The sequence below is a fragment of the Chrysemys picta genome, chromosome 13 (genome assembly GCF_011386835.1).
Source record: "Chrysemys picta bellii isolate R12L10 chromosome 13, ASM1138683v2, whole genome shotgun sequence".
Taxonomy (NCBI): Eukaryota; Metazoa; Chordata; order Testudines; family Emydidae; genus Chrysemys; species Chrysemys picta.
The window spans coordinates 20723479-20745338 of record NC_088803.1 but is presented as its reverse complement, the minus strand read 5'-3'; the positions used below and the strand labels follow the sequence as shown (position 1 = coordinate 20745338).

The window sequence follows — 21860 nt, the reverse complement described above, 5'->3', positions numbered from 1 at the left end:
TGAGAACCCAGGAAGGGGTTGAAGGCCAGGTGACTCCTTAGCCCGGGAAACTGAACAAAGGCTGTGGGAGGGGTCGCTGAAAGAGAGGGTGGGAAGCGAGCTGGAGAGATGGCTGGGAGGCAGAGATGGCTCTGACCCCCCCAAAGGGGGGTGGGCTGGGATGCCCTGGGACCCCAAGCTGGACCTAACTGAGAGGTATCCTGTTGTCTGTGCCTGCAAGACCTGTCTTGGACTGTATTCCTGTCATCCAAATAAACCTTCTGCTTTACTGGCTGGCTGAGAGTCATGGTGAATCGCAGGAAGCCGGGGGTGCAGGGCCCTGAGTCCCCCAATACTCCGTGACACAAGCTAATTCTCATATTTATTTGAAAGTCATCCACACACCAGGAATAAGTACTATACGTTCAAGGAGGATACACTGTATGCTTCAGAGATGGGAGTGGGAATGGGGGTGCAGTGAATGTCTTAAGATTTGGAATACAAATTTTTTTCCAACATATGTCACATAGCCAAAGTAAAAAACTGCCAGGCTCTGCCCTTGGACGCAGGAAGTTCTGATCCTGCTCGTCGTTAGTTCCACTGGCACAGTAACATGAATTTGGGCTACACACATGAGCCAGAGTTTGCAGGTTCATATATCTATGATTGGCCATTAAATATATATTATTAGCTTGAAATGCAGGTATTCCTGTAAATGACAAAACATCTAAGTACAGCTTTTCTCAAGGCTTCCTTTACCTCCATGTTTCTCAGGCTGTAGATGAGGGGGTAAACCAAAGGAGTCAGGACTCCATAGAAAACAGAGCACACTTTGTTCAGGTCCCTCAGTGCATCAGAATCCGATAGCAGATACACAATGATGAGGGTTCCATAGAAAATTGTCACCACAATGAGATGAGAGGAGCAGGTGGAAAAGGCCTTTTGCCTGCCGGTGGTGGATGGGATTCTCAGGATGGTGGAGACAATGTGAACATAAGATGCCAGGGTCAATATAAATGGAGGAAATGTGAATATGGATGCATGTATGACAGCTGAAATCTCCATCCAATGAGTGTCACTGCAGGACATTTTCATTATTGGGCTTAAATCACAAAAGAAATGATCAATTTCATTGGGGCCACAGAATGTTAATTGTGACAACATAAATATTAAGATGGCAACAGACATAAAACCACCTATCCATGACCCAACCACTAATTGGAAGCAGAACTTGCCATTCATTAGTGCTGCATAATGCAAAGGTTTGCATATCGCTAAATACCGATCATAGGACATCAGAGATAAGAGAGAACATTCTGTGGTTGCCAGAGAACCAAAGAAATATAATTGTGTGATGCAGACAGAAACAGAAATGGCTTTGTCCCCAGTCAGGACACTGTCCAGCATCCTGGGCAGGATGGCTGAAGTGTAGCAGGTCTCCAAGCAGGAAAAGTTCCCCAGGAAGAAGTACATGGGGGTGTGAAGGTGCTGATCAGTCACAACTAGCACAATGATGAGAATGTTTCCAGCCATTGTTGCAAGGTAGATCACTAAGAACATCAGGAAGAGAACACCATGCAGTCCAGGGAGAACCCCAAATCCCAGAAGGATGAATTCTGCGATGGTTGTTTGATTTCCCTGAATTTTGTTTTCTGTGGATTTCACCTAGGGGAAATAAAACAAATTCTGCAATTTATCATCTAACTTCCATTTCAAAACAATCAACATTTTAATTTCAGCTTCCCCCTGCTGATTGCCATCCCAATGTTTGACTCAAGACTCTGCAGGGCAGATGCATTCTAGGTAATTTTTTTTTAAAAGAGCCTATGTTAATTCATTTTGGAAACATTGCGACTGTCTGGAATCTCTTTGGTAGAACACATCTAACCTTTTGTTTCTTGAACATGCTTGTGTATTACTTTAGCTACAGTGTCTGAGATTATCATTGGAGGCTAAGGGAATTAAATACCATTCCATTAATTTCATAAGAAAATGCTAGAAGAAACATCGTTGCTGGGCTCATACCCCATTTATACATGTTTCCACTATAGAGTGCAGCAGTGAAATGGACTCTAGATTTTTGATTCCAGAAACCTGGGTTTCATTCCTGCCTCTCCACTCTTTGCCCCTGGGTTTGTCACTTTCTGTCTCTGTGCTTCAGTGTAACACTGCTTTCCATTTTCTTAATGTGACTTGAGATTTAGGAAACAAGTAGTCTCTTCATATGCTCATGTGCTCTTGATATTTCTTTAATATCTGTGTAAATAAGTGCTATATAACCTTTAAGTATTATCATACTGTAATAAGACCAATGCACTCTTCGAAGAGAAACCAAACATGGACCACAGTCACATCAAACTTTTCAATTTGCTGCTCAGTTTCTGCAGAAATGGTATCAGTCGTTTGTTTACCAATACATATTTTAAACACTTTCTTTTCTCATTCATATTACAAAGAGATATCTCCCAAATCTCTCCTAAAGGTAACACTGGTCTACAATTTTTGAGAAGTCGTCTGCTTCAGAGATAAAATGTGCTATTTGTTATGTATTTTGATGTGCTGAATTCAAATATGACAATTAAAACAACTGATTGGCTACTAAGATATTTAAGTTTTTACATTTTATGTCTATGTATATTGTGTAGATAGTAGAGTTTTAATCATAAATTGTAAACCTAGGTCTTTTCATGTGTTTATGGTTGCTTTCATGATAATATTTCACCTGTCCTGTTTATGTAACACTTTAAAAATCAGCAAAAGGGTTATATAAATAAAATTTATTATGAAACAAAGGCAAAAAAGTATTATGTACATAGTTTAGTCCTATTCAGTGTCTACTCGGCGCTTCTTGGCTTGTCTCTTGTATTCATTAAATGGAGCATCTCTTGTCACTGTCCAGCAATAGTCTGCAAGCATTGATGGGCTCCATTTGCCCTGATAGCATTTCTCCATTGTTGCAATGTCCTGGTGAAATCGCTCGCTGTGCTTGTCGCTAACTGCTCCGCAGTTCGATGGAAAAAAATCTAGATGAGAGTGCAAAAAATGTATCTTTAGTGACCTGTTGCAACCAAGGCTTTTGTATGCCTTGGGGAGGTTTTCCACCAATAACCTGTAGCTGTCTGCCTTGTTGTTTCCAAGAAAATTTATTGAGACTAACTGGAAGGCTTTCCATGCCATCTTTTCCTTGCCACGCAGTGGATGGTCAAATGCATCATCTCCAAGAAGTTCACGAATCTGAGGACCAACAAAGACACCTACCTTTATCTTAGCTTCACTTAACCTTGGAAATTTTCCATGGAGGTACTTGAAAGCTGCTTGTGTTTTGTCAATGGCCTTGACAAAGTTCTTCATCAGACCCAGCTTGATGTGTAATGGTGGTAACAAAATCTTCCTTGATTCAACAAGTGGTGGATGCTGAACACTTTTCCTCCCAGTCTCCAATGACTGTCGGAGTGGCCAATCTTTCTTGATGTAGTGGGAATCTCTTGCATGACTATCCCATTCACAGAGAAAACAGCAGTACTTTGTGTATCCAGTCTGCAGACCAAGCAAGAGAGCAACAACCTTCAAATCGCCACAAAGCTGCCACTGATGTTGGTCATTGTTTATGCACCTCAAAAGTTGTTTCATGTTGTCATAGGTTTCCTTCATATGGACTGCATGACCAACTGGAATTGATGGCAAAACATTGCCATTATGCAGTAAAACAGCTTTAAGACTCATCTTCGATGAATCAATGAACAGTCTCCACTCATCTGGATCATGAACGATGTTGAGGGCTGCCATCACACCATCGATGTTGTTGCAGGCTACAAGATCACCTTCCATGAAGAAGAATGGGACAAGATCCTTTTGACGGTCACGGAACATGGAAACCCTAACATCACCTGCCAGGAGATTCCACTGCTGTAGTCTGGAGCCCAACAGCTCTGCCTTACTCTTGGGTAGTTCCAAATCCCTGACAAGGTCATTCAGTTCACCTTGTGTTATGAGGTGTGGTTCAGAGGAGGAGGATGGGAGAAAATGTGGGTCCTGTGACATTGATGGTTCAGGACCAGAAGTTTCATCCTCTTCCTCTTCCTCGTCTGACTCAAGTGAGAATGATTCTGGTGCATCAGGAACCGGCAGTCCTTCTCCGTGGGGTACTGGGCATATAGCTGATGGAATGTTTGGATAATGCACAGTCCACTTTTTGTTCTTTGACACACCTTTCCCAACTGGAGGCACCATGCAGAAATAACAATTGCTGGTATGATCTGTTGGCTCTCTCCAAATCATTGGCACTGCAAAAGGCATAGATTTCCTTTTCCTGTTCAACCACTGGTGAAGATTTGTTGCACAAGTGTTGCAGTATATGTGTGGGGCCCACCTTTTGTCCTGATCTCCAATTTTGCAGCCAAAATAAAGGTGATAGGCTTTCTTAACCATAGTGGTTATACTGAGCTTTTGTGATGCAAAAGTCACTTCACCACAAACATAGCAGAAGTTATCTGCACTGTTCACACAAGTACGAGGCATCTCTGCTCACTTTGGCTAAACAGAAAGGTGTCCCTTTGCAAAATCAAACACTGACAAATAAGAGAGCATGACACTGTATGATTTCTAGAGCTGATATAGGGCAATTTGTTCAGCAGAGTGATGTAAGCTTCGTTGTGATTGCATCATCCATGACTTCTAGGAATAACATGATGCAATTCATATCATGTATGACCATGGGGTGGCGTTCCAAGAAGGAGGAGTGCAAGGCAGAGACAGGCTCCACCTAACAAAGAGAGGGAAGAGCATCTTCGCCAGCAGGCTGGCTAACCTAGTGAGGAGGGCTTTAAACTAGGTTCACCGGGGGAGGGAGACCAAAGCCCTGAGGTAAGTGGGGAAATGGGATCCTGGGAGGAAGCACAAGCAGGAGAGCGCAAGAGGGGAGGACTCCTGTCTCATAATGAGAAAGAGGGACGATCGATGAGTTATCTTAAGTGCCTATACACAAATGCAAGAAGCCTGGGAAACAAGCAGGGAGAACTGGAAGTCCTGGCACAGTCAGGGAACTATGATGTTATTGGAATAACAGAGACTTGGTGGGATAACTCACATGACTGGAGTACTGTCATGGATGGATATAAACTGTTTAGGAAGGACAGGCAGGGCAGAAAAGGTGGGGGAGTTGCATTGTATGTAAGAGAGGAGTATGACTGCTCAAAGATCCGGTATTAAACTGCAGAAAAACCTGAGAGTCTCTGGATAAAGTTGAGAAGTGTGAGCAACAAGGGTGATGTCATGGTTGGAGTCTGCTATAGACCACCAGACCAGGGGGATGAGGTGGATGAGGCTTTCTTCTGGCAACTAGCAGAAGTTGCTAGATTGCAGGCCCTGGTTCTCATGGGAGACTTTAATCACCCAGATATCTTCTGGGAGAGCAATACAGTGGTGCACAGACAATCCAGGCAGTTTTTGGAAAGTGTAGGGGACAATTTCCTGGTGCAAGTGCTGGAGGAACCAACTAGGGGCAGAGCTTTTCTTGACCTGCTGCTCACAAACAGGGAAGAATTAGTAGGGGAAGCAAAAGTGGATGGGAACCTGGGAGGCAGTGACCATGAGATAGTCAAGTTCAGGATCCTGACACAAGGAAGAAAGGAGAGCAGCAGAATATAGACCCTGGACTTCAGAAAAGCAGACTTTGACTCCCTCAGGGAACAGATGGGCAGGATCCCCTGGGAGAATAACATGAAGGGAAAAGGGGTCCAGGAGAGCTGGCTGTATTTTAAAGAATCCTTATTGCAGTTGCAGGAACAAACCATCCCGATGTGTAGAAAGAATAGTAAATATGGCAGGCGACCAGCTTGGCTAAACAGTGAAATCCTTGCTGATCTTAAACGCAAAAAAGAAGCTTACAAGAAGTGGAAGATTGGACAAATGACCAGGGAGGAGTATAAAAATATTGCTCAGGCATGCAGGAGTGAAATCAGGAAGGCCAAATCACACTTGGAGTTGCAGCTAGCAAGAGATGTTAAGAGTAACAAGAAGGGTTTCTTCAGGTATGGTAGCAACAAAAAGAAAGTCAAGGAAAGTGTGGGCCCCTTACTGACTGAGGGAGGCAACCTAGTGACCAAGGATGTGGAAAAAGCTAATGTACTCAATGCTTTTTTTGCCTCTGTCTTCACGAACAAGGTCAGTTCCCAGACTGCTGCACTGGGCAACACAATATGGGGAGAAGTTGACAAGCCCTCTGTGGAGAAAGAAGTGGTTTGGGACTGTTTAGAAAAACTGGACATGCACAAGTCCATGGGGCCGGATGCGCTGCATCCGAGGGTGCTAAAGGAGTTGGCGGATGAGATTGCAGAGCCATTAGCCATTATTTTTGAAAACTCATGGCGATCGGGGGAGGTCCCGGATGACTGGAAAAAGGCTAATGTAGTGCCCATCTTTAAAAAAGGGAAGAAGGAGGATCCGGGGAACTACAGGCCAGTCAGCCTCACCTCAGTCCCTGGATAAATCATGGTGCAGGTCCTCAAGGAATCAATTATGGAACACTTAGAGGAGAGGAAAGTGATCAGGAAGAGTCAGCATGGATTCACCAAGGGCAGGTCATGCCTGACTAACCTAATTGCCTTCTATGATGAGATAACTGGCTCTGTGGATGAGGGGAAAACAGTGGATGTGTTATTCCTTGACTTTAGCAAAGTTTTTGATACGGTCTCCCACACTATTCTTGCCGCCAAGTTAAAGAAGTATGGGCTGGATGAATGGACTGTAAGGTGGACAGAAACCTGGCTAGATCGTCGGGCTCAACGGATAGTGATCAATGGCTCCATGTCTAGTTGGAAGCTGGTTTCAAGCGGAGTGCCCCAAGGGTCGGTCCTGGGGCCGGTTTTGTTTAATATCTTTATTAATGATCTGGAAGATGGCATGGACTGCACTCTCAGCAAGTTTGCAGATGACACTAAACTAGGAGGTATGGTAGATACACTAGAGGGTAGGGATCGGATACAGAGGGACCTAGCCAAATTAGAGGTTTGGGCCAAAAAAAACCTGATGAGGTTCAACAAGGATAAGTGCAGGGTCCTGCACTTAGGACTGAAGAATCCCATGCACTGCTACAGACTAGGGACCGAATGGCTAGGTAGCAGTTCTGCAGAGAAGGACCTAGGGGGTCACAGTGGACGAGAAGCTGGGTATGAGTCAACAGTGTGCTCTTGTTGCCAAGAAAGCTAATGGCATTTTGGGCTGTATAAGTAGGGGCATTGCCAGCAGATCGAGGAACGTGATCGTTCCTCTTTATTCGACATTGGTGAGGCCTCATCTAGAATACTGTGTCCAGTTTTGGGCCCCACTCTACAAGAAGGATGTGGAAAAATTAGAAAGAGTCCAGCGGAGGGCAACAAAAATTACTAGTGGTCTGGAGCACATGACTTATGAGGAGAGGCTGAGGGAACTGGGATTGTTTAGTCTCCAGAAGAGAAGAATGAGGGGGGATTTGATAGCAGCCTTCAACTACCTGAAGGGGGGTTCCAAAAAGGATGGAGCTCAGCTGTTCTCAATGGTGGCAGATGACAGAACAAGGAGCAATGGTCTCAAGTTGCAGTGGGGGAGGTCCAGGTTGGATATTAGGAAACACTATTGCACTAGGAGGGTGGTGAAGCACTGGAATGGGTTACCTAGAGAGGTGGTGGAGTCTCCTTCCTTGGAGATTTTTAAGGCCCGGCTTGACAAAGCCCTGGCTGGGATGATTTAGTTGGGAATTGGTCCTGCTTTGAGCACGGGGTTGGACTAGATGACCTCTTGAGGTCCCTTCCAACCCTGATATTCTATAATTCTAATACCAGCTTCAGATTGCATCATTCATTGTTAAAGCAAGTACTGTTCAAACCCAGTCATAGATTTATTCGTAGATCCAGTCAAAGATGTATTTTAGTCATTTCTGGTTTAAATTCAGATCCCTTCCCTTTATAACTCACTTATCCTCCACCATTCCCAAGTCAAGGGTCGTATATACTGACCCATATCTTGAAAACTAGAGCCAATCAGCAATTTTAAACATCATTTTCGTTCTCAGTGACCCAGAATTAGTAAGGTTTAACTACATTTATTTCAGAAGCATTTTGGCTGTAGAGCAGTGTGATCAGATAGAATGTTTATTTCTCTGCAAGGATACACAAAATCCTTTTTGAGATCTGTTCAGTGCCTATCACTTATGGATAAAATTTTCAAATAGGCCCAAGGCCAAATTTTGAAAACTATCCATGCCTCTAAACCTGCAGATAGGGTCTTTGAAAATCTGCCCTTGAGATACCATATTAAAGAACATACCATAAGAACATAAGAAGGCCATACTGGGTCAGACCAAAGGTCCCTCTAGCCCAGTATCCTGTCTTCCAACAGGGGCCAATGCCAGGTGCCACAGAGGGAATGAACAGAACAGGTAATCATCAAGTGATCCATCTCCTGCCATCCATTCCCAGCTTCTGACAAACAGAGGCTAGGGACACCATCCCTTCCCATACTGGTTAATAGCCATTGATGGCCTATCCTTCATGAATGTATTTAGCTCTTTTTTGAACCATGTGATAGTCTTAGCCTTCACAACATACTCTGTCAAAGAGTTCCACAGGTTGACTGAGTGATGTGTGAAAAAAATAATTATTTTTCTTTATTTTAAACCTGCTGCCTATTAATTCCATTTGGGGACCCCTAGTTCTTGTGTTATGAGGAGTAAATAATACTTCCTTATTTACTTTCTCCATACCATTCATGATTTTATAGACCTCAGTCATATCCCCCCTTAGTCGTCTCTTTTCCAAGCTGAAAAGTTCCAGTCTTATTAATATCTCCTCATAAGGAAGCTGTTCCATACCCCTAATCATTTGTGTTGCCCTTTTCTGAACCTTTTCCAATTCCAATATATCTTTTTTGAGATAGGGCGACCACATCTGCTTGCAGTATTCAAGCTGTGGGCATACCATGGGTTTATATAGAGGCAATATAATATTTTCTGCCTTATTATCTATCCCTTTCTTAATGATTAAATAAATGAATTAATGGAGATATCCTATCTCCTAGAACTTGAAGGGACCTTGAAAGGTCATTGAGTCAAGCCCCTTGCCTTCACTAGCAGGACCAAGTACTGATTTTTGCCCCAGATCCCTAAGTGGCCCCTTCAAGGATTGAACTCACAACCCTGTGTTTAGCAGGCCAATGTTCAAACCACTGGTCTATCCTTCCCCCCCGACATTATGTTTGCTTTTTTCACTACCATTGCACATTGAGTGTATGTTTTCAGGGAACTATCCACAATTACTCCAAGGTATCTTTCTTGAGTGGTAACAGCTAATTTATACCCCATCATTTTATATGTATAGTTGGAATTACGTTTTCCAATGTGCATTACTTTGCATTTATCAACCATGGATAGCTAGAGAGGCTGCTTCAGCAATTTGGGAAATACATTTTGGTCCAGTTGTTAATTCCATTTGGTTTTATGAATGTTTTTTCTAATTGTAAACATCTTTCTGGAAGAGATTATCTCTTTTGTAGCAGGAAACATGCCAGAGGCCATCGGTAATCTATGCCGAGAAAACAGAGAAAGTGAATGGCTCATCTCTGGTGAACAATGTGAGTGTTGAGAGCTCCACCTGTAGGAACAGTGACCAGTCACTATCCAGATCTAGAGGGCTCAGCAGCACATAGGATTCAGAGAATGGATCCAATGACTACTGTCCAGTGTCCTTTCCAAGACGGGAAACAGACCAGGATGTTACAGTTGCGTGTAGGTTTTCACCATGATTAATATTTGGAATTACCCCAGTAAAGAACCCCGTAGGGATATACAATATTCCAAAGCATAGAAAGGGCTTGCTGATTTCTAAAGTCACCTATTAGACACAAGGCTTCTGATGACCATGAAAGATTTGCTGCTACAAGCACAACTGTCATGGTTTGTTATTTCACCCTCACTTTTTTTGAAACTCCATTACTGATACCCAGAAAGCACAGATAGGGTTGAAATTTGGTAAATGATGTAATAACCTAATATATGTGAAAATGTGGAAAGATGTTCTTCATCTATTCAATATAAATACAGATGTAATCTGGCACACCATTAGTGCTCATCCCCTATTCATGAACTTAGCTACTACAAAATCAAACACACAACTAGAACCCAACATTTCAACTTTCAAATAAACATTTGGGAATGGTTACATACATCTTCACAGACAATCACAGTCTTATTCAGGTGTGGATGCTCTAGTCAGCGGAATCTAGTAATTCCCCATTGGGTGAAGGAGAATGACTCACAGACAGTGGGAACCTGAAATGCAAGAAATGGGGCCACCTAGAAGGAAATTTACACTGTTTGGAATTTTGACTTCATGCAGAATGAAGGGGTTGATGTTTTTGAAATGTTGAAAGTGTTTCAACGGGACTTATTCATCTAATTGTCAAAGAGAAAGATTGTTTTCAATGGCAAAAGTAGGGCAGGTAGTTTGAAATTCCAAATGTTGGTCATGACTGGCTTGATTGAAATTGCAGACTATATCATATGATTCCAGGATTGTGACTCTATGTGTCATCCTGAAGTGTATTCAGCCTGAAAATCAAAAAAAGGAGTCCTACAAAAGGTGCAAACATGGACAAATAGCTAAGGATGAGTACAAAAGAACACTACGAAATCAGAAAGACTGTAGGACAAAATGAGTTTCACTAGCAAGAGATAAAGGCAAGAAGAAGAGGAATTAGAAGTATATTAGGAGAAAAGAAAGATGAAGGAAAGCGTAGGTCCCCCATTTATCATGGAAAAAGAGTTAATCACAGATGAAATCAAGAAGGCTGACAAATTAACACAACTAGCCACACAACAACAGAACCACCACACACAATAGCCACAAGTGCACATAGCCCTTCTTCACAGCCCACACCCACACAAATCAACCCAAATCTCCCAGTATAACACAACCACCACACAAATCAACACAACTACCCGCAAAACAGTGCAATGAGCACACACAATAAACCCAAACACACATAGAACCTTCACTGCAGTACAAACCCCTCATATGCCACCCGCACAAATCAACACTTATGTCCCAATACAACACACCCCACACACAAATCAACAACAAGCACTCAAACAACTCAACCAGCATGCACAATAACCACAAACATGATTCTGAAGCCCAGAATGTCTACTGAGTCCATACGAAATGATGGAAACAGTTCCAAGAATAGCTGATAGCTCTTTCTATTTAGAATAGCACCAGGTTCAATTATCATTGACATTCACAGTCAGCTACTTCCCAGTTCTTAAGTTCTCAGTCATTTGGGGGCTTTTTAACACAGGAGTGTACAAATTACACTCATGTGACAGCAACTAGAGCAGGTAATGATTAGAAAAGGAAGGGCGTAAGACAAATTTGAAATGATTAGCTCTAACTTGCAAAAAACTTTTATTAATCCCTAGTGGATAGAAACTAGATGTTACTCTCCTTTTCCTTCCCTGCCCCCTTCCTCCCTTCTTTCCCTTCACATCCAATTCCTTTACCTTTCTGTGGTTTCTGTTTATTAATTATTATTATTATATTAGTTTGTTTTGAGGAGAGGAACCAATATAAATAAATAAATAAAATATGTGCACATTAAAAATTGCAATACAGTAGCTTAGTTAACCTTTTAAAATAAAATGAAGACTTAAGCATTTTAAGGAGTCAATTAGGAAACAATTCTGCTTTCACTTACCCCAGTATAAATCAGGAATAACTGAACTGAAGTCAATAGACATGGACAGCTATAAAACTGGGCTAAATGAGAGGAGAATGACACCAAAAGGAGGTCTCTTCTTCTTCCTCAATATTTCAATGTAATGCACCTGCACCGGCACAGATTATCACTTTCACAGTATGATTCCCGGTGTGCTGTGTTGCAATCACCTTTATATATTTTGTTGACCATGTGGGAATTTTCCCCAAATAGACTCTGCTGTGATGTTGCCTGGCAACCAAGTAATAAATGGCAGAGAGGTCAATCTTCCAGAACGACACAAAGTTTTCTGCTACATTTGATACAGGGATGGGATTTAGAACAGAGACCTTCAATGCATGGACCTGTAAGAGATGAGGAGGAGTCAATTGGTCATCCAAGAAAGCAGCAGAGAGGCACATGATTGTGGTTCCCTAGCCAGTGCTTTGCAGTGACTGTGCTGTAGAATGGAGCTGCGTAGCTGCTACGTGATGTGGACATGCTGATACAGCATCAGAATCCAAATGTTGTCAAAGGGCAGCTAGTCTGGGGGATCATGGTTATAGGTCACCCTCCATCAGCCTCATTTCACTCTAGGGAGACTATCATTCCTGCTGTATCTCCAATGTCTTTGATGGAATTAGTCCATCATTGCCTCTTACCTATTACTTCTTTTCTTCAACATTTCAGGCTCTCCCTCAGTCTTCCTGCATGTGGGAGAGGACGCAGATTTTTCCTCTCTCTTCCTCCTCCTGAATGCTGTCTTCTTTCTGCCTTCATCTCCCAAACCTTCCTGTGCTACGATCTGATATCCACGGTGCATGAATATTTTGAACCGCTCTGTACACTGTGGCAGGCAGGAAAAGAGCAGCCCCTGAGTGGGATCTGGATGCAGTTGTATTGTTTCTTCAGCACCCCCTGTCCTTCCCTCTGTATCACACTCCATAACAGGGATTGCTCCTCTTTACCAGCCTCACATTACTCTGCCTCCATTCTGCCATCACCTGGAAACAGCTTCTCAACCTGTGCTCTCCCTAACAGCCATGGATGGCAGCCACCAGATCCTTCTAGAAGTCAATACCTGTGGCAGAGCCAGGGGTTGAGCAGTGAGCACCCCCCAGCACATTGGAAAGTTGGTACCTGTAGCTCCAGCCACGGAGTCGGTGCCTATACAAGGATTCGCATATTACCTCCTGAAGAGTCGCATGTGGCTCCGGAGCCAAAGGATGGCCACCCCTGTATTAGAGGCTACGATCATACATTCTTGTGGCTTGTGTACTCAAGGGAAGGGCTTGTCAAAAAAATTCCATACAAATTATTTTTGGATGGAATTTATTTTTTGACTAAAATATTTTCATGCAAAGTGTCCGTACTCTTGAAAAAATAAAACGTCATCAGAAAAAACATAAAAAATCAGTTTTTAGCATATTTTAGATTAAACTTTTGATTTCCAGAAGTTTTATTGAACACCTGAACATTTTCATTTTTCAAGCATTCAACCAAAAGTTTTGACAATTAACTTTTTATTTTCATTTTTATTGAAATTATACATAAAGAAACAGTTTTCTGACTGGCTGTACTCAAGAGTGTAGACACATAATGAAACATGCCTCTAATACATGTCATGGACTCCTCCATAGCCTGGCATATCTTGCCACCTCACAACACAGGAAAGACACTAGATAGCTAGAGGAAAAGGCCCACAAAGATTTGCCAATGAGAAAAGAGGGGGGTGTGGCCTGGAGAAATATGGGAGGGGTTAGGGAAAAAATCTCTTTAAAACCTACAAGCTATTTTTGAGTTTGCACAGAATCTAGCACAATGGAGCACTGACAATAAAAAAGTAATGGCCGAGGTTTTTAATAGACACACACACAAAGTTAGAATAAAAATGAAATGTATCCACATACAATGACATTAACATGCAACAGGTAAATATTTAGGGCCTGATTTTCATTTACATTAAGGCGACTTTACAACTCTTTGGCACTGAATGCAACTATGATTATACTCACTTTACACGTTCAGAGCAGATTAGAGGGAGCTTAGATCCCTTTGGAAATGATTTGCCAGGATAGCTTTGCCAGGATAGTGTAGAAACAGCTCACACCAGCCAAAATGTGCTTTGTTGGTATATCTTATAGCACTTCCCCCCAAGTGAAATAATCTGTATCAGCAGAAGCTGATATGTCAATATAATTATGTCTTTTTGTCAGCATAGACATGTCGTAGATAATCACGCCCCTTAGCAACATTACTAGACCAGCTGAAGTTTCGAGTGTAGACCTGAGTTTACAGAAAATGAGTCAGGCTATCCATACTGCAACATACTTAACTAATGAATTTCAAACATCCTACTGATACTACACAAGGTACATAGCATCTCTTTTGACTGTCTTCACCACAAATATTTACAAAACCAAAGGTGATGTTTCTAGGTTAAAATGGAGTCAGGGGAGGCGGATGTGCATGAGTACTGCACATAGCAACAAGGGCACAAGGGGCTGGTGCTTTCAGAATCAGAAGGCGAAGTCTGGGTTGCCTTTCAGTATGACTAGAGCTGGTCAGAACATTTCCAAGGAATTTTGTGTGTGTCTCGTGGTTATGAAAATGTCTTGAGTAGGGGGATCCCAGGGCCCAGTCCCTGCTCTGTCAGATTCTGAGTAATCTGGGATGAAAGATTCTGCTTTGGATCAGACAGAGCAGGGACATTAACCTATATCTTCCAGGACGATGTCCACAGACACTCCTGAGATGGGTATTATTGGGCTTAAATCACAAAAGAACTGATCAATTTCATTGGGGCCACAGAATGTTAATTGTGAAATCATAAATATTATGATGGCCACAGACATAAATCCACCTATCCAAGACCCAGCCACTAGCTTGGTGCAGAACCTGCCATTTGTAAGGGCTGCATAATGCAGTGGTTTGCATATTGCTAAATACCGATCATAGGACATCACAGATAAGAGACAACATTCTGTGGCTGCCAGAGAACCAAAAATATAAAATTGTATAATGCAATCTCTCACAGAAATGGTTCTGTCCCCAGTCAGGAGACTGGCCAGCACCCTGGGAAGTATGGTGGAGGTGTAGCAGGTCTCCAAGCAGGACAAGTTCCCCAGGAAGAAGTACATAGGGGTGTGAAGCTGCCGATCAGTCACAACTAGGGCCACAATGAGAATGTTCCCGGCCATGGTCACAATGTAGATCACTAGAAACAGCAGGAAGAGAAGGGTCTTCAATTGAGGGAGATCCCCAAAGTCAGCTACTCCTGCTGCTGAGTAGAATGGCAGTAGTAGAATCAGAGAAATGCAGGGCTGGAAGGGAGCTCAATAAATCATCTAGTCCAGGCCCCTTGCACTGAGACAGGACTAAGTAAACCTAGACCAGCCCTGACAGCTGTTTGTCCAACCTGTCTTTAAAACCTCCAATGATGGGGATTCCACAACCTTCCTTGGAAACCTGTTCCAGAGCTCAGCTACCCTGAGAGTCAGAACGTTTTTTCCCCCTAAATATCTAACCTGAATCTCCCTTGCTGCAGATTAAGCCCATTACTTCTTGCTCTATGTTCAGTGGATATGGAGAAAACTGATCACCACCCTCTTTAGAACAGCCATTAACATATTTGAAGACTGTTCTCATGTCCCCCCTCAGCCTTGTTTTCTCAAGACTTAACATGTCCAGCTTTAACATTCCTCATAGGTCAGGTTTTCTGAACATCTTATCATTGTTTCCCCCTCCTGGTGTGTCTCCAAATCATCCACACCTTTCCTAAAGTTTGGTGCCCAGAATTGGACACAGTATTCCAGCTAAGGCCTCACCAGTGCCAAGTAGAGCGGGGCAATTACCTCTTACATACAACAATCCTGTTAATATACCCCAGATTGATATTAGCCATTTTTGCAACTGCAACACATTGTTGACTCATATGCACTTTATGATCCAATATAACACCCAAATCCTTTTCAGCATTACTACAAGTCAGTTATTCCCCATTTTGTAGTTGTGAATTTGATTTTTCTTCCTTAAGTATAGTACTTTGCATTTGTCTTTATTTAATATCATCTTGTTGATTTCAGACCAGTTCTCCAGTTTGCCAAGATCATTTTAAATTCTAATGTCCTCAAAAGTTCTTGCAACACCTCTCAACTTGGTGTCATCCACATATATTATAAGCATACTGCCCACACCAGTCATTAATGAAAGTGTCCAAGTCATTAATGAAAATATTGAAAAGCAGCAGATCCAGGCCTGACCTCTGCACACGCCCACTAGATACACCCTCACAGTTCAATAGTGGACCACTGAAAATGTTTTGAGTATGGTCTTTCAACCGGTTGTCTACCCATTTTATGATAATTTCATCTAGACCACATTGCCCTAGTTGGCTTATGAGAATGTCATGTGGGACTCTGTCAAAAGCCTTAATTTCCAATGGGATAATATCTTTGTGCACTGCTCCTACTATTTTTACATAGACAGACCTTCATACATTACATTACAAGTCCAGCAGAAATACTAAAATAGGCTTAGATTACCTTTGGGCCATCAAGTCCAGTCCAGGCTACCACAGGTATCCCCTTCATATAATCTCATTCATATTCCAGTTCCCCATATTACATAAGCTATTCAAGCAAGAGCTTTTTTTTTTTTTCCCCTGGTGTAATTGTGTCTATCCTAGGGGCTTGGCTGCTACAAAAATGTCTTAAAAATCAAACCCCTAACCAATATTATTATATCAGCAGCTCTTTCTAGTGTAGATCTGGCCTAATTAATGTCCACAAGAGCTAAGGTGGATACATTTCAGATGGGAAATTTGTAATACTAGAACCATAGGGTTAGAAAGGACAACAAGGGTCATCTAGTCTAACTCCCTGCCAAGATGCGGGATTCGTTGTGTCTGAACCATCCAAGACAGATGGCTATCCAGCCTCCTTTTGTAAACCTCTAGTGAAGGAGATTCTATGACTTCCCTAGGCAGTCTGTTCCATTGTCCTACAGTTCTTACCATTAGGAAGTTTTTCCTGAGATTTCAGAGATAGAGAGATTAAAACCATGATCCTTCAAAGTCTTATGCACAACCTCCACTGTAAGCATGTACACGGCATAGTACTGTTGAGTTCAGTGCAACTGTTTGGGTGCATAAAGTTAAGCACTTGTGTAAATCTGAGCCACAGTGTATGTATGGTGTCCTACATGAAGAACAGAAATACATATGTGCCAAATTCTTCCCTGATGTCACAACAACTACATTGTTAATTATTGATGATTATGAGGATTAAGTAGTGACACTCAAAAAGTAAATAATATTTATTTTTATTATACATTTAAAGACTTTTTAAGCAGTACATATATATACCTACATTTTTATCAAATCTTCATATAGCAGAAGGAAAGTCAATGTAACAAGTATTGTAATCATAGTTATAAGTGAGTTACAACAATCTTGCTTGACCAGCAACCTGTACTTTGCACACAAATATATCTCCTTTGATATTTATTTGATTATTTCAAATGCATGAGCAGTATGAAATGCCCACAATAGCTCCTTTCGAATTAAGCTGAATGAGGAATTTTGCTTTATTTTCCCCCAATACAGCAGTTCTCCACTTCTCTGAACCAATGACAATGACATATCTCTTTGGATTAGGCATAGAAGCTTCATACCACTGGAAGCGGGAAAGCCCCAGCTTCCTGGAAAGAAATACAAAACTCAGTCCTAGCCATCTGAAGAATGGAAATATATGTTTTCTGTTACATATGAGTCAGATATCATATGCATAACAGTGTAGGATGGAATAAATTTTTCACTAGTACAAATAGAGTTTGACCTGACTGAGGCTACGTGAAAATGTTCCATCAACACTTTTACAATGGGGTTTCAAACAAACATATTTTTTGGTGGAAAATATAAGATTTCCACTAAGAAAGAAAGAAAGAAAGAAAGAAAGAAAGAAAGAAAGAAAGAAAGAAATATTGTTAGAAAATTGCACACCTGAAAACTGATTTTTCCCCCACAGATTTTGGCAGTTTTTGGATCTTTATTTATTTATTTATTTATTATTTTCAATGAAAAGTCAAAAATTTCAATTTAAAAAAATAAAACATGTTCCATCTAGCTCTAGATCTATCTTCCACATGCTGGCATTATTCATGAGTAGAGCTGGCTGCAATATTTACAAAATACTAACTCCTGGTGAACATTTTTGGGAAAAAAAATCAATCTCTCTCTCTCTACCAACCACAGAAAAGAACTTTCAGGCTGGAAACAATGGTTGGCATGGGACCGTTTTAGCACAGTGTATGGTGGATGTGGTCACCTCTTACACCTTTTCAACCAGCCCTAATTTCTGATGCTGGAAGATGCTGATCCTGGTACCCTTCCATATATGTTCAATCATTGATCCTGTAAGTTCTTATTGACATCAGTGGCTTCACGTTCATGAGTAAGGACTGCTCATGTAAGTCAGGACCAGACTCCATGATCAGATCACATGAATGGCATGAAACTGTTTCTATTTAATTTTGTTCTAAAAGCATCAGTTTATAGTCTCCAGATTATTGTGAAAGACATGAATTTCCTGCTAGCTTTCCTCTGGGCTTCCTTCACCTTCTTATTTCTCAGGCTGTAGATGAGGGAATTGACCACGGGAGTCGGGACTGTGTAGAAGAGGGAGAAAACTTTGTTTAAGTCTTGCAGCATGTTGGTTTCTGGGAGCATATACACAATGATTATGGTCCCATAGAAAACAGTCACCACAATGAAGTGACAGGAGCAGGTGGAAAAGGCCTTTTGCCTCCCAGTGCTGGACGGGATTCTCAGGCTGGTGGTGATGATGCAAGTGTAGGATGTCAGGGTTAGTAGAAAGGGGGGCAATGTGAATATGGAAGACAATGTGAAGGCCACAATAACCATGGTCTGGGTGTCACTGCAGGAGAGTTTTAGCACTGGGGTGAAATCACAAAAGAAATGGTCAATCTCATCAGGGCCTCAGAACCTTAACTGTGACATCCAACACAGTAGTATGGAAAGAGACACAAATCCATTTATCCAAGCCCCAGCTGCTAGCTGGAGGCAGAACCTGTCATGCATAAGGGCTGCATATTGCAATGGTTTATATATGGCTAAATACCTATTGTAAGACATGACTGCTGAGAGATAGCATTCTACAGCTGCTATGGAACAAAAATAATAAAGTTGCAGCATGCACCAATAACAGAAATAGACCTGTCCCCAGTCAGGAGACCGGACAGCATCCTGGGCAGGATGGTGAATGTGTAGCACATCTCCAAGCAGGACAGGTTCCCCAGAAAGAAGTACACGAGGGTGTGAAGGTGCTGATCAGTCACAACTAGCGCAACGCAGAGGATGTTCCCGACCATGATCGCAATGTAGATCACTAGAGACAGCAGGAAGAGAAAAATCTGAAGTTGAGGGAGATTCCCAAATCCCAGGAGGATGAATTCTGTGATGGACATTTGACTTCCACTTTCCATATTTGCCATGGGGTGCATTCATGTGTGTGGGGGGGAAGTCTGCAATAATAATTAAGATACATTTTCATTTGTAAAACAGTGTCAGCTCTTCCATTCAATTAATAAATTTCACATTGTTAATCATACCAGCAGATCGACAAATCAATATTTTAAAGTCCATATGAAAAGGTAAAAGCAAGGACTAGGTTTGTCCCAGCTACTGGGTACAACATAGAGGGCTGATGTGCATACTTTGAACAGCGACTGTAGCACTGGTATACTCTACTGCTGAATACTGTGCAACAGTCTGGGCAAGTAGCTCACACACAACATTTATGTAACATTGGAATTAAATAGATCTTCAATGGTTTCCCACTCTGGCACATATACCTCCATCCAAAATCCAGAAAGCCGTACATATACCTCATGAGTACAATTGAATCATGGCCAGCCTGAATTTCCTAATTAATAAAGACCTCCAGAAGTTTCCGAAGACATCCCTGAAATTTGACAAGTCTTTTTTGGGCTCGGGCTAACAACCTTTAAATGTCCTCATTCACTCCAGAGGCATGTTGGAAAGAATTCTGGGATAATGTTAATGTCCCAAACAAACAGCTGATTGCTGAGCTCTCAATAGCATGCCTAAGCTTTATCCTACCCTGGAATCAATGGTTTTAAACATTCTAAGTAGAACTGTTGAGAAAATGATTTGGGATTTTGTTTTGTCTTTTTTTTTCTGTGGAAAACTTCAAATTTTCATTGAAACCCCCCAAATCTCCAAACTATTATTTTTATACTTTTTGCAATCAAAACACACACACAAAATCTGTTCAAAAACTGAAATATTTTCAGATTTTTTGGTAAAGACAAAATCAAATATTTCAAGGAAACCAGTCATTTTCTGAGGAACCAAAAATCAACACACTCCCTTTTTTTTCATTTAAAATATGTTGATGAAAATTTTTCAACCATCCCTAATTTTAAAGATCAGGACACAAAGATAGATTTCATTCTAATGTGCCCACTATCAATCTGTCATGAACTGTCCTGTATGGAAATGAATTGTCAGTACTGCAGCATGGTTCCCAAAGTGCACTCACTGTCTCCAATGAGATAGCCAGCCATAGAGCAGGAAATGGGAGGGTAGTTTTCTATGGGGTGGGCATCTGTCCCTATAAGCAATAATTGTTAGTTGTTGCCAAGGGTTCAATGAATTGTTTTCTATACCCCCTATCAGAGGGAAAAGATGGCCTGTTGGTTAGGATAATAATCCAGGGCCTAAAAGAGATGAGTTCATGTCCTAGCTGTGATAAAAACTTCCTGTGTGAATTAGGGCCAAGTATTCAAAGGTATTTAAGTATTGAGAGAGGTGCCTACAGGATTTCCTAACACACCTATCAGCCAGATTTGTAATGGGACCTAGACCCCTAACTAACTTTAAAAACCTGGGCCTTAGTACCCAAATCCGGAAAGTTACATAGGCACCTGAGACCCAGATTTAGGCTCTTATGTTTGGGGTTTAGGTGCCTAAGTCCTGTTTTCAAGCTCCACTGCAGACCAGAAAGCTCCTGCCAAACCCTGGAGACACCTAACCTCATCCAGCTCCTAATTTTTTGCAGTAAATAAATTCTCTTGGCACCTATGTTTTGCCTCTGGCCACGCATTCTAGTGCCTCACTTTAGGCCCCTGGGTGTCTATTTCCTGCCAGACCAGTCCACAAACCAGGAGGCAATAGGTGGACGAGCACCATTCTTGTGTGCGGGGTCCAAGCTGTTAGGTGTGCTCAGAGGCTTCCTACCAGATTGCATCCCTCAGGCAAGTTCATACAAAATGGCCGGTGTGGGGCATCAACTTACCAGCATAGCTACATTGCCATATGAGGTCATAGCCCTGTAGCGTAGACGCAGCCTACACCATGGAGGTATTTTTTCCATCATTGTAGGAGTACCACCTCCCCAAGCGATGGTAGATACATCCATTGAACGTCTATCTATCTAACTGTAACTGTAGGTAGACCAAGCCAAAGGCTCCATTGAACAATATGGAAATCAGGCCTGGAGAGGCCTGGGAAGTTTGGGAACTTTCAGAAAACCCTGCTTCCCTGGGAGACGGGGGGAAACAAACTGAAGCTGAGAGTTTTGGATTTTGAATGTAGGGTCATGACGCTTAGAAAACTGAGAAACATTGCTTTGTTCTACAGGGAAATTTTGTTTTCTGATTAAACAAAGAATTTGCTTTCCTTTAAAGTGCATAATACATTGTCAGAGAACAAAAAGCTGAACATTAAAAATTATGGGAAGAAAAGCACCATTTTTTCACTTTGTGGCTGAAACATGTTCCATTCTCAGAGGAAAATTTTGCTAACAACCAAACACTTTTTTTGGGTGGGAGGGGTATTGTTTTTTCGATGGAACAAACCCAAGCAATCAACCACCCAAAATCCATTAATCTCACTAGCTTCAGTTGGGTAGCAGGAGAAGCCACTTTGAATGTTGTGGGTCTATTAACAGCAGCCAGCATCCCTCCCAGTATCAGGGGTTTGCAGGGGAAGGGCTACAATTAAGTGGAGTATAACTCATGCTTGACCCCTCTAGAGACTGCAGCATAACTCAGTTCAGACAGAATGTATCTTACATATGGGAAAGTGCCCGCTCCTTCCTTTAGTGCATGCAAAG

The 21860-nt window shown here is 41.9% G+C and overlaps 1 protein-coding gene across 1 annotated transcript; it reads right to left on the bottom strand.

Annotated features, from left to right (window-relative positions):
* Nucleotides 1–666: 666 nt before the first annotated feature.
* Nucleotides 667–21164, bottom strand: LOC101943890 (olfactory receptor 6N1-like). Its single transcript, XM_024110850.1, has 2 exons — nucleotides 21042–21164; nucleotides 667–1644 (listed from the first exon to the last, which is right to left on the bottom strand). The coding sequence occupies exons 1-2, from the start codon at nucleotides 21162–21164 to the stop codon at nucleotides 667–669; spliced, it is 1101 nt and encodes a 366-aa protein (XP_023966618.1).
* Nucleotides 21165–21860: the final 696 nt, after the last annotated feature.

Excerpts from the sequence above, each read along its gene's own strand:
- LOC101943890 (XM_024110850.1), bottom strand. The coding sequence starts at position 21,164 with ATGGATGTATCTACCATCGCTTGGGGAGGTGGTACTCCTACAATGATG. Across the intron at positions 1,645-21,041 it reads ATGGCAATGTAGCTATGCTG|GTGAAATCCACAGAAAACAA; the intron begins GTAAGTTGATGC and ends TATTTCCCCTAG.